Source organism: Schistocerca piceifrons, chromosome 1 (genome assembly GCF_021461385.2).
Source record: "Schistocerca piceifrons isolate TAMUIC-IGC-003096 chromosome 1, iqSchPice1.1, whole genome shotgun sequence".
Lineage (NCBI taxonomy): Eukaryota > Metazoa > Arthropoda > Insecta > Orthoptera > Acrididae > Schistocerca > Schistocerca piceifrons.
In genome coordinates this window covers 996,587,083-996,606,974 of record NC_060138.1, presented here as the reverse complement: position 1 = coordinate 996,606,974, position 19,892 = coordinate 996,587,083, and the positions used below count along the sequence as shown (strand labels likewise).

The 19,892-nt window shown below is 38.5% G+C and overlaps 2 protein-coding genes across 2 annotated transcripts in view; one reads left to right on the top strand and one right to left on the bottom strand.

The window, feature by feature from the left end:
• LOC124784535 (protein krasavietz) overlaps positions 1-11,735 on the bottom strand; it is a 49,127-nt gene extending 37,392 nt beyond the window's left edge. The window contains exons 1-5 of the mRNA XM_047254111.1: positions 11,585-11,735; positions 11,112-11,183; positions 9,721-9,897; positions 7,004-7,107; positions 5,811-5,993 (exon numbers count right to left, since the gene is read on the bottom strand). Of these exons, the coding sequence (XP_047110067.1) occupies positions 5,811-5,993; positions 7,004-7,107; positions 9,721-9,897; positions 11,112-11,172 (525 nt within the window). The 5' untranslated portion in view covers positions 11,173-11,183; positions 11,585-11,735. The remainder of the gene's footprint in view (positions 1-5,810; positions 5,994-7,003; positions 7,108-9,720; positions 9,898-11,111; positions 11,184-11,584) is intronic.
• LOC124784692 (probable 39S ribosomal protein L45, mitochondrial) overlaps positions 11,657-19,892 on the top strand; it is a 99,732-nt gene continuing 91,496 nt past the window's right edge. Inside the window, exons 1-2 of the mRNA XM_047254124.1 lie at positions 11,657-11,739; positions 11,830-11,896. Of these exons, the coding sequence (XP_047110080.1) occupies positions 11,843-11,896 (54 nt within the window). The 5' untranslated portion in view covers positions 11,657-11,739; positions 11,830-11,842. The remainder of the gene's footprint in view (positions 11,740-11,829; positions 11,897-19,892) is intronic.

Genomic DNA, 19,892 nt, shown 5'->3' with positions numbered 1-19,892 from the left:
AACAAAGAGACAGACAATGACTCGCACAGCAGGCAGCTGCGTGCGGCCGCTGGCTCAGGGAAAAATAACAAAGACGCTAGCCTTGAGAAAAGATTTAGCATTCTTTACCGATGTAAACAACATGATAATTGCTTTGAAGTTGAAAGTCTGCGTACTAGGAAGAGTAAAGGATTGCACCACACTTCACATGTAAAACCGCTTACTGAGAGATAATCTGCTTTTTAACTTTGTCTTTGCCATAAAACTTTTCACTTTACATTACTAGTATGCTTTGAAAGACTTAAGAAACTGTTAACATGCAACAATGTTTGAAGTTAAATATCCAATCAAGAACCAAGAGAACTTATTTAAATAGAAATTACGAATGCACTGTTATAGTGAACAGACTACACAGTGTTGCATTTGTACATTCTTGCTTGTTAGTTGCACGATTACGTAACGACTATCAGGGTTACATACTTAGGACACATACTGGTACTGCTAATGAGATTTTAATGCAACATTTTGGTTTACTTGCAAATACATTATGGATTCAAGGTGCTTTCTGAGAGATACCAGGTGACACAGTGGTTAGTTTACTTGACAGCTACACGACTATATCACGACGCTACTAATGAGTGACAATTTACAATGTTGCTTTTGCAGTGTATCTGTTTTATATCTGCACAGTTTTCTGAATTCTTCTAGGAAGAAAAACATGTTTTAGTAGTAACTTTTGTGGTATAGCAACAATGAGACAGCCTTTTTCGTGGCATAACAATACGTTACTGTACAGTACTTTCTTCATCACGCCAATAAGCATAATAACTACGGTATCTATACGCAAAGCATTTCACTTTTGTTTATCATGTGGTAAGTACATTGACTTCTGCAGAACTTAGCTTTCGGAGGACGATAACTACGACACTTCCACAGAGATTATGTTGCGACAAGATGCACAGTTTAGCGCTACAGTACACGCATGTGAGTGATCAATTTTATACTTAAAACATTTATTTTTAAAGATTTTTGAATTACAAAGAAAGTTTTCCGTGATATATTTCATTCCATTGGTGTAATCTGTAACACCTGCGGGTATAATTACATTAATCCTCAGGGGGGTACACGCTTACTTTGTGTACCATGTGTGTGGCAACCACAAGGAGCCCTAGCTAATATGGTATTTGCTTACACAACTTTACACATCGGTACTATATTTCTCTAACACATAATTACACAGCTATCTGATCATTTAACTGAGAGAGACAAACTTTTTTTTACTACATCAGTGACAGATGTTTACGTAATTATACCGTTGGATAACTTCACACTTACGAAATTGTATTTTATCTGTACTTTGTAAACTGTTCATATTTTTTCAGAATCATTGTGATACTATGAGAGCTTTGAATGATGTATTTGGTATGAGATCATGATTTTTAAAGTACGTTTGAGGTAGATGACACTATTGAAATGAGCAGAGAATTTTTTTTAGGTTTTGAAATTATTACAGAAAGCTATGACGTTTTTGAGATTTGACTGAGGTGTTATGATGTTATTATTACGACGACGATGTGTACTATGCTGTTGAGATATGTTTATGATCAATAAGATGATGCTACCGTATATGAGGAATAAGAAGTATGTTGGAAACCAAGAATCGTACTTTAAGAGTTATGAAATGTGCGTAAATGCATGACTGTATCACAATGCTGACGAATATTTTATTTGGACACTTATATTTATAGGATTTTCTTTCAACAGATTTGCAACGCTAATTCTTGACCTGTGAAATATTTTTATATGAGACTGCCACTGTAGCGGAAACTGTTGTCGTAAATATTTCCGTAAGAAAATTAAGTGACCACCTGCACGTAATGCGTCGTGGGCACCCAGCTGTGTCAGACGCCTGGAGAAAAAGCCATTAGCGCGTGCCTTTCAGAGCACAGGAAAAAAAAAAAAAGGAAGGCCATTATCCTGGCCATTGTCATTCCTTTAGAGAAAGTATCGCAAATCCGACACGCTGATTACTTGGAAACATATCGTACTTTCTGATATTTACTGAAATGCCTAATGAAATGACAAGAAATAGTTTGTCTACACACCTGACTATGACTACTGTCTTTCTAGATGAGAGATTTTTTTACTACTTATGAAATGCCACATGACTATTGAACAATGTTCTTATGCTTTGCTTTGTACATAGTTGCTTATTTCATTTGATATCTAGTTTCTAGCTGCACTGCAGCATTGGTTAAAATAAAATTTTATAGATGTACTAATATAAATATTTTCTGTCTACAGATCGAGTAAATAATAACTTTTTTAAAAAAATGAGGGAGCACAAAATGACATTTACCTTCACAGGAACTGCATTCATAATTTTCTTTTCAAGTAATTGGTAACTTTTTGGTAGAATAACTTCTTGTGGTGCACCACTTTAATTACTTAGACATTAAGATGTGATTATACATTTCCCTTATCTGCATTGTTATCTTTAGTGTACTATTTTTTCTGCTTGAGCTATGTCATGTTTAGATATAAGCTGCTGTTTGCCAGGCATAGAGCTACTGAACTTTAATTTGTGTTACTCTGCTAAGCCAGATTTACTTTTTTGTTGCTGCACATTGGCTCATATTAGTTGTAATGTTGCATTGCTTGGTAATTTAGATTTACTGTAGCTTGCTTTGCAATTTTCCAATTTTTTGGTCATTGCTGTTTGTGTTACTTATTTTGTGCTGCTGCATTGCCTCGTCCCTTAGTTTAGCATCTGAGCTCAGTAGATTTAAGTTAGCTTAAGAGGGGGTAGCCTCTAAGAGAATGAGTTGCGATGAATTGGAAGAAATGCATTGAGAAAACAGGTTTAGGTAGGATTTTCTTGGAAATAAATGTTGAGGTAAGAAATGTGTGAACATATAAATACAGAAAGCATGCTTAGATAGAATTTTTTTGGTGGAAACAAAGGATGAAATAAGAGGAAAGATATATGAAGTTTTGGGTTGGACTGCAGTACCAAATGTTACACTGAAAACGAACCCTGTCCTTTCCTATTGGTGTTATCCCACTATGTGTTTGTGTACCCTTGTGTATTTGTTTTCTTCCTGTCTCTGTGTAGTTTCATAGAATTTTTTTTCTTTTAATATTAAGCTACATTCACTATGATGAGGAATACTGTTATCCTCGAATATAATTGGCATTAATAATATGTTATTTACTTTGTAAAGATGTTTAGACATTATTTATTCTGTTTTGTGTTAATGCTCATGTGTGAAGTTGGTGTTTCGAAAGTTATTCTGATCTTTGATGTATGTACTCATGTCATAATTCCTGGAACACTGACGTATATGTTATTTCGATTCTTTTGTAAAGCCTGTACTACAAATGTTATCTGTATTATTATGTTCTTTAATGATGTATTTTGTACCTTTGTTATTGTATTTTTATGTTACCAAATTGTAATTGTTACCAGTTCTTCAAATTAAGTAACATTTCACTGCACACGTTTCTGTTGGTCATAGTACATGGACAATATGAGAGAAGTAGGGACTGATAGTGTTTGCACGTGTGTTAATAATTCAGCAAGGGACTGGATAACAGCATTGCTGGTTCTAAGGACAATTCCAAACACTTTGTGAGTGCACAAGTGGTGGTTTATGGACTTGCTATATTCTCTGCAAGACTCTTCGATGGTGATTGTGCACCTGCACAGTCGCAACAGATGGCTGCTGGCCATTTCTACAAGGACTACAGTGGGTCTACACCTTTGCTGACTCACCAGTACCATTATTTCTACCAATACCGTAATCTCTACCAGGACTACAGTGGGTCTGTTCTGTGATGACCTACCTACCAATATTCTTCAAAACGTCGAATGACTCTGCTGTGGGTTTGCTATGTTGTGGCCCATTACCTGTCTGCATGTCAAGAGTCAGCACTGTCTTTCCGTTGGAAGGACAACACTACTTCTTCAAGACTGCATGGAAATCCACTACTTCTATGTGCATTTTCTTTAACTGCTCAGACTTTGAGAAAAACTCTGCATTTTTACTGTGATGAACAATGTGGACTGTCTTTATGGACTGTGAGAAATTTTTAGCTTTTGACTAACATTGTATCAATAAGTGTGTGCATTTGATTTCTTTGTTATTGTAATTATGAAAAATTTTTTTCAAATCTGTATTGGCCACTGCCCAATCCAATTTGTAAAAATTTTTGTGGGGAGCATGGGGGGCTATGTAAGTAGGCTGTTTAGGTTTTTTTATTGGTAACGCCACCTCTGTATGAAAATCACTGGCTGTGCTGTGTGCAGTCTGTGGCTGCTTTGCATTGTTGTAATACTCGCCATTGTAGTGTTAGGCAGCTGGCTGTGAACAGCGCGTAGCGTTGCGCAGTTGGAGGTGAGCCGCCAGCAGTGGTGGATGTGGGGAGAGAGATGGCGGAGTTTTGAAATTTGTCATGAACTGCTATATTTATATATGATGATATCAAGCTGGCAGTAGTGGCGCTCGCTGTATTGCAGTAGCTTGAGCAGCGAAGATTTTTGTGAGGTAAGTGATTTGTGAAAGGTATAGTTTAATGTTAGTCAGGGCCATTCTTTTGTAGGGAATTTTAAAAGTCAGATTGCGTTGCGCTAACAAAATATTGTGTGTCAGTTTAAGCACAGTTTTGTATAATTGTTCAAAGGGGACGTTACAATCACACAGGGCACGCTGAATACTGTGAACAATAATCCCAGCTTTCTTCATACTCTGATCATTAGTGATCAGTCCTGTGTTGATGGGTATGACCTGGAATTTAATTTAACTCATGACAATGGAAGCATCAATCATCCCCAAGACCCAAAAATGTGAGGCATGTCCACAGCAATGTGAAAGTCATGCTAATCATCTTTTATATTAAAATGACATGGTCCATCATGAGTACACCCCACAAGATACTAATGTCAATAAGAATACTACCAAGAGGTCCTGCATTGTCTTCATAAAGCAGAGAGATACAAACAGTCAACCTTGTGGGCTGCTGGCACCTTCACCACAATAATGCACCTGCTCATCACTTTTAATTAATTCAGAGTTTTTTGGCCAAAAACGCAACACAGCTGTGCCCGAATGAGATTTTCACTCTGCAGCGGAGTGTGCGCTGATATGAAACTTCCTGGCTGATTAAAACTGTGTGCCGGACCGAGACTCTAACTCGGGACCTTTGCCTTTCGTGGGCAAGTGAGTGGTAGAGCACTTGCTCGCAATAGGCAAAGGTCCCGAGTTCGAGTCTCGGTCCGGCACACGGTTTTAATCTGCCAGGAAGTTTCAACACAGCTGTGGTTTGTCAGCATCCCTATTCGCCTGACTTACCACCAGGTTACTTCTGGCTTTTCCCTAACTAGGAGAAAAAACACCCAAATTCCCCATCTGAAAGGGATGAGGGTTTTTTTTTTTTTTTTTTTTAAAAAAAAAGGGGGATGACATTATGCAGAATTTGATGGAGCAGCTGGCGCATCATACCATAAGGGGACTTTCCTGCAATGCTTCCAGCACTAGCTGGACTTTCCTGCAATGCTTCCAGTAGTAGCAGCAGTGTCGGGAGACTTATGTAGAAGACTAAGGGGGATAATTTGAAAGTCAAACAATTGTATCTGAATAAAGGTTGATTTTATAAATAAACGGATACTTTTTGAACAGCCCTTGTATGTGCTTAATTACTATGAAGATTCTTCTTCATGTGTATGCTCCACTTACGAGAGGTAACAAATCTCAGAACATTGTACTGATACACACAAAAGAATTCTGTCATAATTTATTATGGAACCACTATAGAAGCCAAAATTTACTTACATTAATCAGTACAAGCAGCACCGACGGAGGGACAGATCCATTTGAGATCCAAAGAGCTGTCATTCGAGCCAGTTTTATTCGTTCTAGTTCAGAAAATCCCTTTATAAATATAAGCACTTTCTTCATCTCATCTTCAAACATTTTCTCGAGATACTTGTAACGTCGCATGAGCTTGATAAATACCTACAATAAAAAGTAAAATCCTATAATTACCTGTAACTTATAGGTGATAACCATGAAAATTTGTGTGTTACATACTCAAATTCAACCATGAACACAATCACTCCCTACTCTCAATTATATTAAAGAAAATTACCCAACAAAAAAGTTTTGATGTAATGGAGATATCTTCTTCAAAATACTACCTTCATTTTTGAAGTTTTATTCTGCCATCACCATACCTCTGCAAAATCTTAGTCCACCCCCAAGGTATTCCTGCTCCGAACCAACACCTGTGGATGATTACAGTTTACACAAAACAGCTCTCTAGTCCCATCTGCAAACACCTGCCCTCTCCCAGCTATTTTGTGGTATCTGTATTAATCCAAACTGTCCAACTATCTATGAAAGCCATCTTCCATCTCCCACCCCCACAATACTTTCAAACTCTGACCCTCCCAAAAAATGTCTTCACACCCACCTAATGCTTCCAAGTCACCTGTGAACAAAGACGGTCTATTTGATTTTCAGAGATTTTACGATACTTGCATATGCTCGAATGCTTCTATCTTGTTCCCTTGTGAGAAGCAGCACATAAGGTTTAGATTGTAGAGTTGCATCTAACTAGTTTTCAGATTGCAGACACAACATGAGCTTTGATGCTATAACCTATTACTGCAGAATTTGTAAGCTCTCGTGCACTTTTCAATTCTCTCCTGGAAGATTCTGAGGTCTAGGATGATCATAAGAAACAACTTTCATGGGGGGGGGGGGGGGGGGGGTGAATTGCAATGCTGCTCAACAGTATTAAGTTATTAGTACCTAAGTTGATATAATATGAAAAAAACAAAATCAAGTAAGTAGTATGCCAATGTTCACGTATAACTTAATTAAAAAGAGCTTAAAATTTACTACACACTGCTTCAAACTTTACTACATACTATTCTGACTCAGGAACTTGCAGCATATGTACTTCATACAAGTATTATGAATAAGGAACTTTTAACACTACACAAGCATTTTTGGAAATATACCTGTTCAAAACTCCGCATCGACTCCATATCTTCAGAGGCCTCAAACACGCAAGCGTTGGTTTTGCAAGGTTTGTCGCCATCTTGTGCTATCGACCCACCAGGCACTGAAACAATATATATTCTTGCATAACTGATATAACTGTTGATCACACAATGGTACAAGATTTGTGATCCTACACACCCAGGAGATTTAACATTTCAGAATGCACGAAAGTGTGTACGCACCAAATTGTCTGGTGCATGCAGAGCTCTTGGTAACTGTATATTCTATGTTATGCCCCACAGTTACAAGCCTCCCACTACCTTTCCACACCAAACAGAGACTTTCCTGCACACTATTCTGGATTAGCACCCACAACACAAATATTGTGGAAGATGCTATCATCACAGCTGAGAGATTTTAGTGGAAGAATCATTCACTCTTAACAATGTGAAAAAGACAGATTGCTACTTACTGTACATAAAACACATCAAGTTACAGAGAGGCACTATTAAAAGATATGAACATAAAGCTTTTAGCCCGCAGCCTTCATCAGTAAAAGAGACAGAAATACCCTTTTCCATATGTTAAAAGCCACTAACCAGTATGTCTAGCACTTTATCGTATTCATTAACCATTCTGCATCTCATGACTGTAACTTCAGTACATGGCATACTGATATTCTATCACCAGAGATATATTAAGAAAATCTGATGCAGACTTTTCTTCTTTCTTCTAATTCTGATTAGATTACACAGACTGTTCTTTCGGTAGTCCATAGTGAGGATACCCTCAAGGATGTAAAAAAAGAGAAGAAAGAAAGGAAGGAAGAAAGAAAAGATTGAAGATGAGAAAATCCCTGTCTTCCACATTTGATGTGATGTGTTACCAAGTTTAATGTTTCTGAATGTTGTATAATTAGATTTTAAACCTCATGTTGTGAGGGAACTTAGGATTTATGGGGATATGGCACGAATTGTTTGTCAAGAAAACTAAAGCTTTTGACACTGGGACCACAAATCAGGACTTCTGTAGTGGCAACTGAGGGGATTCAGTGTGACCACTGTTTTTTCAGTTATTAGGCTACTGATGTGTGTGCGCAGCAACAACTTTTTGCCTGAAACACATCACAGTTGTTTCAGTAATTTTATCTAAACATCAATTGAGAGCTCTAAATCACACCTATGAATCTTTCTTCTATATGAGCCAAAAACTGAGCACTTTTTACACTCTTGTTGTTCTGAAAGTACAATCCAACAAATATTAAAACAGAAAGGAAGTTAAACACACACACACACACACACACACACACACACACACACACACACACTTTTATTCATGGAATTATTTACATTCCCCTCAAGAACTTCCCTTTACCTTATTTACAGTACCCCATTCAGATCTCCAGGCGGCAATTACTCAGGAGGACATCGTTATCAGGAGACCGGAGCGTGGAGTGTCAGATCCCTTAATTGGGCACGTATGTTAGAAAATTTAAAAAGGGAAATGGATAGGTTAAAGTTAGATATAGTTGGAATTAGCGAAGTTCAGTGGCAGGAGAAACAAGACTTCTGGTCAGGTGGTTACAGGGTTATAAATACAAAATCAAATAGGGGTAATGCAGGAGTAGGTTTAATAATGAATAAAAAATAGAAGTGTGTGTAAGCTACTACAAACAGCATAGTGAACACCTTGTTGTGGCCAAGATAGACACGAAGTCCACATCTTCTACAGTAGTAGAAGTTTATATGCCAACCAGCTCTGCAGATGATGAAGAAATTGAAGAAATGTATGATGAGATAAAAGAAATTGTTCAGGTAGTGAAAGGAGACAAAAATTTAATAGTCATGGGTGACTGGAATTCGACAGTAGGAAAAGGAAGAGAAGGAAACATAGTAGGTGAATATGGATTGGGGCTAAGAAATGAAAGAGGAAGCAGCCTGGTAAAATTTTGCACAGAGCATAACTTATTCATAGCTAACACTTGGTTCAAGAATCATGAAAGAAGGTTGTATACATGGAAGAAGCCTGGAGATACTACAGTTATCAGATAGATTATATAATGGTAAGACAGATTTAGGAACCAGACATTTCCAGGGGCAGATGTGGACTCTGACCACAATCTATTGGTTATGAACTGTAGATTAACACTGAAGAAACTGCAAAAAGGTGGGAATTCAAGGAGATGGGACCTGGATAAACTGACGTACACAGAGGTTGTAGAGAATTTCAGGGAGAACATTAGGGAACAATTGACAGGAATGGGGGAAAGAACTACAGTAGAAGAAGAAAGGGGAGCTTTGAGGGATGAAGTAGTGAAGGCAGCAGAGGATCAAGTAGGTAAAAAGACGAGGGCTAGTAGAAATCCTTGGGTAACACAAGATATATTGAATTTAACTGACAGAATGACAATATTATTAATAAATAATTCTTAATATACATAGTTCTGCTAGTTGTGGGTTCTCATTATCGTGGGGTTTGTATGACCGATATAAGTAAAGTGAACTTCCCAATATTGGTTTTTATAGTTGTGATGGCGGAGTTTATGTATCACTATCTTAATTAGGCACTTCTGTATTGCACAAATGTTTAGATAAATTACTTTATTAATTTCAGGTAATAGTAAATGGTTTAGCTACCCATAATAAAGTGATAAACTACTTCAAAACAACTAAAAAGTATACAGTCTTCTGTGCAATAATATAAATTTGATTTGGTCTTCACAAGAAATATTTACCTAAAAGACCTCCAGCTATGAGGATATCAAACAATGCTTCCCCATAACGTCTGTAGTCCAGTTTAGACCCGGCAGTATCCAGAAATTTGGAAACTGCTTCTAAGTCAGTCCCAGCTTTGTTAAGCCCTTGTAGTATAGCGTCTCTAAACCCAGCTGGATCATATTTCTCTTTTTCATCTGGAAACAAAAAGTTAACAGTGATACTGTGCAACAATAATTTATATGTCTTACAAAGTAATATTTTGTAAGTAGAAGCTACTGAAAAGTACTCAAAATTCGTCTAACATTTTAACAACACTATTATAAAAGCCATGGCCCCGCTGTGTGGTCAGTGATGAAAAATGAATTTAGTCTTCAACAAATAAGTCTAATGTTTATGATTTTGTATGGAAAAATACAAGAATTCCACCCATTCATAGAATATTAATGATTTAAATTTCTCCTCATGTAGGCCACTGAAACTAACCATGAAAATGAATTACGCTGGAAACTGAAATTCTTTCGGGTCACAAGAGGCCGATTTTCAAAAAACAAAGTATATACAATCTAATATTATTTACTAACAAAGACATACATTCATCCTGGTACATTCCATGAGGGGGAAAAAAGGAAGGAAGATTCGTGTTTAGCATCCTGTCAACAAGGTCATTAGGGACAAATGAAGTACAACAAAATGTATGGTACTGAATCAGATTTTAGGAACACACACACATACAGTACGCACATTTGACATGTAATATATTTTTTCCATGTAATTTGCATCCTCATTTAAATAAAACCTGCTCTGTGTGCGAGAAGGGTCCAACAACTAACATTTTACTGAATGTAAACAAAGGTCCAAATACGATACATACAATACTTATAAGTGACCTACTAAAAAGTTGTACGACGGCAGTACAGCTAAAGTGATGAAATCTTTTTCTATCTGGATGGAATTTTTTTTTTCTTGAAATTATTTTATTTACTGACACACGGCGATCTGGAGGTGCTATGAATTGTATTTACCCAACTTGCACTGTGAACTTAACAACAGTGGTAGGTATGAACTTGCGGCGGATTTCTGTATGTAACTGTAACGTTGTGCAATAAGAAGTACAGCCGAAATACCACGTTTCCTCACCTCTATTACAATACAGTTAACACACATGGTGTCCCTTAACTGAACTGTTTCCTGGTTTTGTAATAGTACCCCAATGTTACTCGAAGCATAATGCGTAAATGTGTTAAAAGATTTATGGAGGAAAACTTCCTAGTTGGTTATTTAACTTTACATGTATCATCATCCTGATACGAAAATGGAACTCCCAAAATCTTAGAGATACACTTTTTAGAATAGTTGTGTTTCGACTTTTATTGAGGAGGCACTTAGTAACGACGGGATTTTGACATACCTCTTTTCCGTGTCTTGATTCGCTGCCCTGACAGTACTGGCTTTTCTGTTTTTTGACTCATACAATAACTGGCTGAAATTAAAGAAAACAGTTACATTAGAAATTACTTCCAGTGTTCGAAAGCTTTAACTAAGATAAACATCTGTCTACATCCGAAAGCCGTCGTTATGGGTTTGTTAGACAGATTCATTCGACAATAACTTACGGTAGCATGGATCTTATAACTTCACTGAAGAAATGATATGTACGAGATGCTAGGGAAATTCAACATACCACTAGAATAAACCAAAATAAAATACACATTTTAAATACTTACAAACTATGTCGAATGACTAATGAGTTTGTATCAAGGTTAACTTTTTAAATATTCTTGACAATTCCAAAATTACACTTATTTCTAATGCACATCAAACGGCTGCCACCGTAAGAAAAAGCGAGAGATGCTTAAATTACAAGATCTTCAAAATACTTACAAAATTACTTGTTAAACTTGCAGCACCAAACCCCTCGTGAGGCCTTTGATGTTCAGAGAGTATTGAGCAACGTGTGACGATAGAGGCGGAACTAAATACTAGTCAAATTAACTGATAATTTGCAAAGATCGGAGATCAGCAAAGAAATACTTGAGGTAAGTATTTATTACACGATTGCTTATGAGAATGCACGAAAATTAAAAAAATAAGAAATGACAGGTGTAATATTCCTTTATCACTTATAGGAAGGAATGCGAAATGGCGGTGGCGAGTGGCTTGAGTTCGGGGATCAGTCGACTACGATTTCTGCAGGTTAGAAAATTTTTGGATGCAGCATCAAACCGCCTGATTTAAATAGAAATATAGCGACGCGAAACTTACGATAGTTATAGGATAAATCAATTTTTCTGTATAATTTTAGATAATTCCTGACTTAACCTAAGAAACTGAAACAATAGATGTAGGGTATGGCACTAAATGTTACAGCAAAGAATAAACAATAAAAAAAATGACGTTTTTCATTTGGTTATGCAGTGTATATGAATGAAAGTGAGTTTGTAAGAACATGTTTATTTTTTTTACTTAACCGTAAAAGCATAATATCATTTACGTATTTCCCTTCTTTCCTTTCAAGCTATAAACCTGACCAAAAGACTTCTTAAATATTACAACGATTGAGAAATCGTAAAGAGGTTCATGACACCATCTATCATTAGGTGGAGTGCTTGTTGAATAAACAAACAGAATCGTTGCATCGCTGATACCAATGTGTTGCTTGTATTTCGTATTTCCCTTAAGAATTAACTAGTGCGAAACTCTGAATAACTGTTACTGTTATTTACGAAAGTAATGACAAAAAATAGGATCGCGTGCAAGTCTTGAAGGCGGAGGGGGAGAGAGAGAGAGAATTTTTTTGAAAAAAATCGTAACTGCAACGTAAAGCACTTGCATAAACGCCACCAGGAGCTTAGTGTCGAGAAAGTACAACATGGCTTTCGAAATGCTGTTCATAAAACAGACAATAACCAAGTAATTCCAACACATCAAGTAGGCCTACATTTTAGATGTAGTTGCTGCTCTGTGGATAAGCTGAATCCTGAATTGCATTACAGAACCATCATGTATCAAATGCTGCATATTTTACTTTGTATCGAGATTCCATTATTTTCATGTGTGAAAAAGCGTTAAGGCCCTAACTAGGGAGAAATATACACATGGTGGCAGTAAGAAAATGTCTCTTGAGTGTCATTTCAATCCATTACTATGATAGTTTTAGCCTACTTATTTTACGTTCCAGAATTCTCTTTTGTGTGACAGCTGTAGCGAAATATTTGTGCGCTGTATAATTTTCATCTGTGGCAGTAGCACTAATTTATCAAGGGATGCTAGTGCCTGTGGTAACTCACAATATTGTACCAGTACTGGACAGTGGATTATACAAAACACTGGATACATATTAAGAAAGTTATTCTGCAGACATCAGTTCAGACAAAAGTGTGATACTCTGAAAACCATAAGTAGAAATGGGTAACATCTTTAGGATTAAGGTAGTCTCTTACTGGAGTAATGAGCAAAGGAATGGGGAACTATTAGAACTATTTAAGGAAAGGAATACTTTAGAACAAGGGGAGACAAAGGATAAAATTGCATGGAAATTAATAATGAGCTGCCAGAAATAAAATAAGTGGTAGGTACGTCAGTCATCAACTCACAGATAAGGATAGACTGGGAAGAGAAGCATGAGAGAGAGAGAGATTTGTCTATTGTAGAATCTTATAACATATTCTGAACACAGGTATCTCGAACGGAATTACCACCTCCATGCCATCCAGCATGGATACCAAATACATTGGCCATGTGCAACCTTGCTCTTACTTTTCACACGTGGATCAAGGGAATTTTGTAGATGCAGTATCTCTTGACACTCAAAAAGAATTAACTTAGTACCACTCCAATGCCAATTAACTGAAAGTGTGATGATGTGGAGTATCAAATGAAATTTTTGAGTGTATCGAGGATTTCTTGGAGGAAAGACCCAGCATGTTATTGAGGATGGAGAGTCATTGACAGATGTAGAAGAGACTTCAGGCATGCTCCACGGATGTGTGTTGGAGTCTTTGATATTTATGTTGTATATTAATGAAATGACAGACAATATTAATAGCAACATCAGACATTTTGGATATGATGCAATTATACTGAACGAAGTAGTGTGTGAGAAAAGCTGCATAAATATTTGGTCAGATCTTCATAAGATTTCAGAATGGCACAATGATTGGCAACTTGATTTAAATGTTCAAAAATGTAAAATTTAGGACTTCACAAAACACAAGACTGTAGTAACTTTACAGTCAGTCAGTTGATACAAATACTTAGTAGAATAATACTTGGGAATACAAGCTTGAATGATCACTTGAGTGCAGTCATATGTAAAGCATGTGGCAAAATTTGGTTCATTGGTACTGTGCAGCAAAAATACAAGCAGTCTACAAAGAAGACTGGTTACAAAACATTTGCTGGGCCCAACTAGACCACTGCACAAGTGCATGAGGCCCATACCAAATAGGACTACAGGGCCCAATGAATGTATATGAAAAAGGTTAGCATGAATGGTTGCAGGTTTGCTCGACTTCCAGGAGAACATCACAGAAATGCTGAAGGACTTGCAGTGGTGATCAGTACTTACCTTCAAGAGGCGAAGTATTTACCTAAACATAGATGATACTATCTTAGCTTTTGGAACTAATACTTCCTTGCCCAGTGAGGAAGAAGGAAAGGTTGGAGAAGATTAGAAAGGAAAAATAGATAACTCAGACCCCAGGATGAAAGACTCACTTGTCAGGTGAGACTGTCTCATCCTATGACCTCTCTGGCATTGCTGGTTTGCTCTGTCTCTCTTATAATGTTTAATCCCAGGTCTTAAGCTTCAATTGCCATTTACTGGTGATAGGCAACAATGAGTGATGGTCCATGTGGGGATGCATTGTCTTCTACTGATGTATAACTTGTTTCTGTAAGTTTTGACATTTTTTCTTTTGTGTCATTTTAGTCTCTGTGATATTTAGTAATTTGTAAATGACCTACAGCAGTGAGTGATGATCCATATGGGGATGCATTTTCATCTATAACATGTTTTTGAGACTTTCAGCATTTTTTCTTTGTGTCATTTAAGTCTCTGTGATATTTAGTGATTTGTAAATGACCTGCATGTGGCCATACACACACATCAGTCATGTAAATATAGCCTGTTGCCTGACACATTCCACATGATTTAGACATAAATTGTGCAAATTATCTGTGGAATGTGCAATTTACTGACTAACTATGAATACTTGATAAGAAAATATGTATCACTAAATGCTCGCTGTCATTTAAATAAAAGTTAAATGTTGAATGTGTACGAATACTTGATAAGAAAATAGGTGTCACTAAATACTCTTTGTTATTTAATAAAAGGTAAATGTTGGATGTTGATTCCAAAGTGCATGTAACAGATAGAGCTGATAGTACATTGCATCAAAGGAGAGTTCATTCAAGAAGATTAATAAATTGTGGGACAGCATTGCTAGCCAGTACTACCTTCAAGAGATGAAATGTGTAGTACTGCCGATAGACAAGTGTAAAAGTGGAAGTGATACACTTTCTAGCTTTAGGAACTCAGAGAGGAACAGGTTGTGAAAGTTTTAAAAGGGAGGGCAAGTCAGTTACACTCAAAGGTGAGAGGGACCAACTACGGACATGTCTTTCCTCCCCTAGGAAGGAACTATTAGTGCCAAAAGATAGGAAGTGTATAACTTTTACTTTTATATGTGTTTGCTGACAGTATTATACATTTGCCTCCTGAAAATAATTATGCTCCCTTAATTTATTAGAATTGATAGCATGGCAGTATTGCATTGTGTGCCATAAGGTACCCTTCATCCTGCTACCTCCCATCATATACACGTAGTAATCATTAAAAATTTTTTTTATTAATACAAAGAGCCTTCTCGGGTTGATTAGTGCTTATTTAATTTAGTTTCAGACTCCTCATGCTGTGAAATGGTAGAAAGTAACTTAGTTGGAGGGATTTTCTGCATAGGCATTAATTAATGGATAGCAAGACTGATGGCACATGATGACATGTAATAAGGGCAAAGTAATACTGCTAAAAGAGCATGACTGGAAGCCTGTTCCTAATTGTAAACATAACGAGAGTCACTACATATGAAAGGAATCATAGCCACTGCATAAAAAATATTGATACAGCTGACAAAAAATGTAAAAAATAGAATTTAGGTATAACCAATCTGTATGCGTAGTATGCAGCAACAACAGGAGAAAAAAAGCACAGAGGATTGGTTTTCCTGTCAAATTAAAAAAAAGAAGCCTATCATTGTTAGGACAGAAAAAGCATCCCATACTGAAATCTGAATAGATGTTTACTGTCTCATAACATATAATTTCATGTCATTGACTCAGTGTATGGGAGACTTGTCAAAACAGAAACATTTTTGTACAGTTTTTCTTAAAATATCATTAATGTATTGAATACATAATTTACACACAGCTGATTTCTTTTTTAATAAAAAATTATAACATCTTAAATACGTGTTCTCTCTTGCTCAGATTTTGAGTTGTCCTTCATGAACTCTTCATTTTAATAGTAACATTTCTGCACTAGTTTGCCATCTGAGACTGTTCTCAATATTTCTAAGTTGATATTGAGCATGAATAATTGGGGTGAAAGGAATGGAAAGGAAACAGGAAGGGAAAGAGATGGGGAGGAAATATTGACTTCCAGCTGCACAGTGTATTGCGGCAATGCAATGGCAAGAGTTGAAAATTTGTGCCAGACCAGGATTTGAACCCAAACTTTCTGCTTCCCTAGAACAGTTGTCTTAACTGCCGTGGCCATCCAGATGCACTTCCCATCTGGCCCAAATTCCCAGCTTACCACTCACTGTACCATGACAGTCCCCACCCATGTACCTCCTGCTCACAGATGTCTGATTCCCATAGGAGTTTGATGTTGGACCCGTGTCCATACTAAAACTTTTTGATCAGACAGCCATGATTCCCATAAAACCATCGATATGGCTGGTGTCGGTTCTGTTGGGCATGTCCGACAGAGCAGACACCACTTGTCATGAAGCAGCTGAGGCATACACATGAATAATTGGGGTGAAAGGAATGGGAAGTAAACAGGATGGGAAATAAATGGGAAGAAAATAATACTTCCAGCCGCACAGGGCATTGGAGCAGTGCAATAGTTACAGTTGAAAATTTGCCTGATCGGGACTTGAACCCAAATGATCTGCATCTTTAGAACAGTTTGCTTAACCATCTCAACTGTCTGGACATGCTTCTTGTCAGAATCACATTCCCAACTTCCCACTCACCACACCACAACAATCCTTCTCCATTTACCTCTGGGTGGCATGGGTAGAGCAAGAGGCAAGCAGGAGGCAGGGAGAGGGACTGGGGATGGGTAGCTAGTGGCTCGGAGGGAGGTGGCCAGTTTGCTGGCTAGGAATGTGCTACAGAGGGGTGGCATGATTGTAGCGGCCAATGGGAAGAACCACACACTGAAGACAACATGGGGACATGTATCAGTAAGGGTGACAGGATGGAGGAGGAGTAATCGTGGGGTGGAAGGTGCGGGAACAGTGAGTTACCTGAGAGTGAGGCCAGGACAGTTACAGGAGCAGAGCATGTATTGTAAGGATAACTCCGATCAGCATAGTTCATAGTGGCTGGTTGTAGAGGGAATGATACAGATGCCTCAGGTTGTGGAACAGCTATAGAAATTGAGCATATTGTTCTCATCTGCATGGTATGCCCTTGCATGTACAACTTTGTTCGTGACAACAGTTTGGCGTGCCCATTCATCCTGGTGGACAGCTGATTGGTAGGCCTACAAAACATGAAAGGCTGTGCTGTGCTTGCAGCAGCCTCTGATGGGATAGGATAAGTCTGTGACAGGTGCTGGGTGGCTGGATTGGGCTAGGTGGATGGATTGGGCTAGGTGGCTGGATTTGGCAGGTCCTGCACCTTGGTCTGCCACAGGGATATGATTCCTGTGGCAAGGGGTTGGGATTGGGAGTGGCATAGGGATGGACTTAGAATATTGTGTGCATTTGGTGGGCAATGGAACACCAGTTTAGAAGGGGCAGCAAGGATTTTGGCATAATGTCCATCGTTTCAGGGCAGGATGACAATAATCAAAAACCTGGCAAAGGATGTGGTTGAGTAGTTCCAGTCCAGGGTGATAATCAGCTACAAAGGAGTGTACCTGTCATCATTCAGTATCACCCTAGATTGGGACAATTGAACCATATCCTTTGCCAGACCTTTGATTATCTCTCATCCTGCCCCAAAATAGGGGACATCCTACCCAAGATCCTTCTCATCCTTCCTAAAGTGGTGTGCTATCGCCCACCCAACCTGCGCATCATCCTAGTCCACCCCTACACCGCACCCACTTCCAACCCCTGGCCACAGGAATCATATCACTGTGGCAGAGCAAGGTGCAAGTCCACCCACCCAGCACCTCTTACTCCAGTCCTGTATTCAGGAGAACGATGGTTCAAACTCATCTCCGGTCATCCTGATTTAGGTTTTCCGTGATTTCTCTAAATCGTTTCAGGCAAATGCCGGGATTGTTCCTTTGAAAGGGAACAGCCGGTTTCCTTCTCCATCATTCCCTAATCTGAGCTTGTGCTCTGTCTCTAATGAACTCATTGTCGACAGGACGTTAAACACTGATCTCCTCCTCCTCCTCCTCCTCCTCCTCCAGTCCTGTAACAGGCTTATCCCACCTAATCAGAGGCTGGACTACCTGTGAAAGCAGCCATGTCATAAACCGATTCTGCTGCAAACGCTGCACATCCTTGTATGTTAGTGTTACTACCAACCAGCTGTCCACCAGGATGAATGGCCATTGCCAAACTGTTGTTAAGAACAAAGTTGACCACCGGATGGCACAACATGCAGCTGAGAACATACTCAATTTCAGTGGCTGCTTCATAAACTGAACCGTCTGGATCCTCCCCTCCCCTTCTCTGAACTGTACACATGGGAGTATCCTCACAACACATCCACTGCTTTGGCAATCATCCTGGCCCCAGTCTCAGATAACCCACTACACCTTCCATGCAACAGTTTACCCTCCTCTATCGTGTCTTCCCCTCCCAATAACTCTCTCCATGTCGTCTTCAGTGTATGTTGCTTTTCATTGGCTGCTACAGCCGTGCCAGCCTATACCTGCCGCCCTTCCCTCCCACATTCTTAGTCGGCAAACTGGCTGCCTCTCTCCGAGTCACTTCCACAAATCCACAATCCCTCTCCTTGATTCCTGCCTCGTTCTCCATCTACCCACTCCATCTGATATTATACCCACCTCGACCAGTCCACACGCAGAAAAATATCTTTGGCACTGCTAGCCTAACCCGCACCATGTGAGGATCTAGGTACATGCTTGCACGCATGCTGGTGTGTGTGTGTGTGTGTGTGTGTGTGTGTGTGTGTGTGTTTACTGTAGCTCGTCAAAGGGTAATTCCAAAAGTTACCAAGTTTTCTTTCTTTAAAAAGTATTTAGATTATTTTCAGTGAAATGGATGCTGAAGCAGACTTTTAAATCTGTTGTTTCACAGATGGAATTTACATGTACCTTTATTTTTCCATGGCTTACAGTTTCTACAAACAAAATCAAGGGAAGCATTTGAGCCTTTCATGCAATAATGCTCTTGATGCATGAGTGGCTTGTAAGGTGGTAGAATTGTGATGAACGTTTTGGGAATTTTATGTCATTGAGTAGACCATGTCTTTTCAACACTACGTTTATAGTGTGCGTATATTAAAGTGGCTGCTGCTGTGGTTGGAGCATAGCAGAAAAGTCCACATTGTGCAACATCATCATCATCATCATCATCATTTAAGACTGATTATGCCTTTCAGCGTTCAGTCTGGAGCATAGCTTCCTTATAAAATTCCTCCATGATCCCCTATTCAGTGCTAACATTGGTGCCTCTTCTGATGTTAAACCTATTACTTCAAAATTATTCTTAACCGAATCCAGGTACCTTCTCCTTGGTCTGCCCCGACTCCTCCTATCCTCTACTGCTGAACCCATGAGTCTCTTGGGTAACCTTGCTTTTCCCATGTGTGTAACATGACCCCACCATCTAAGGCTGTTCGCCCTGACTGCTACATCTATAGAGTTCATTCCCAGTTTTTCTTTGATTTCCTCATTGTGGGCACCCTCCTGCCATTGTTCCCATCTACTAGTACCTGCAGTCATCCTAGCTACTTTCATATCTGTAACCTC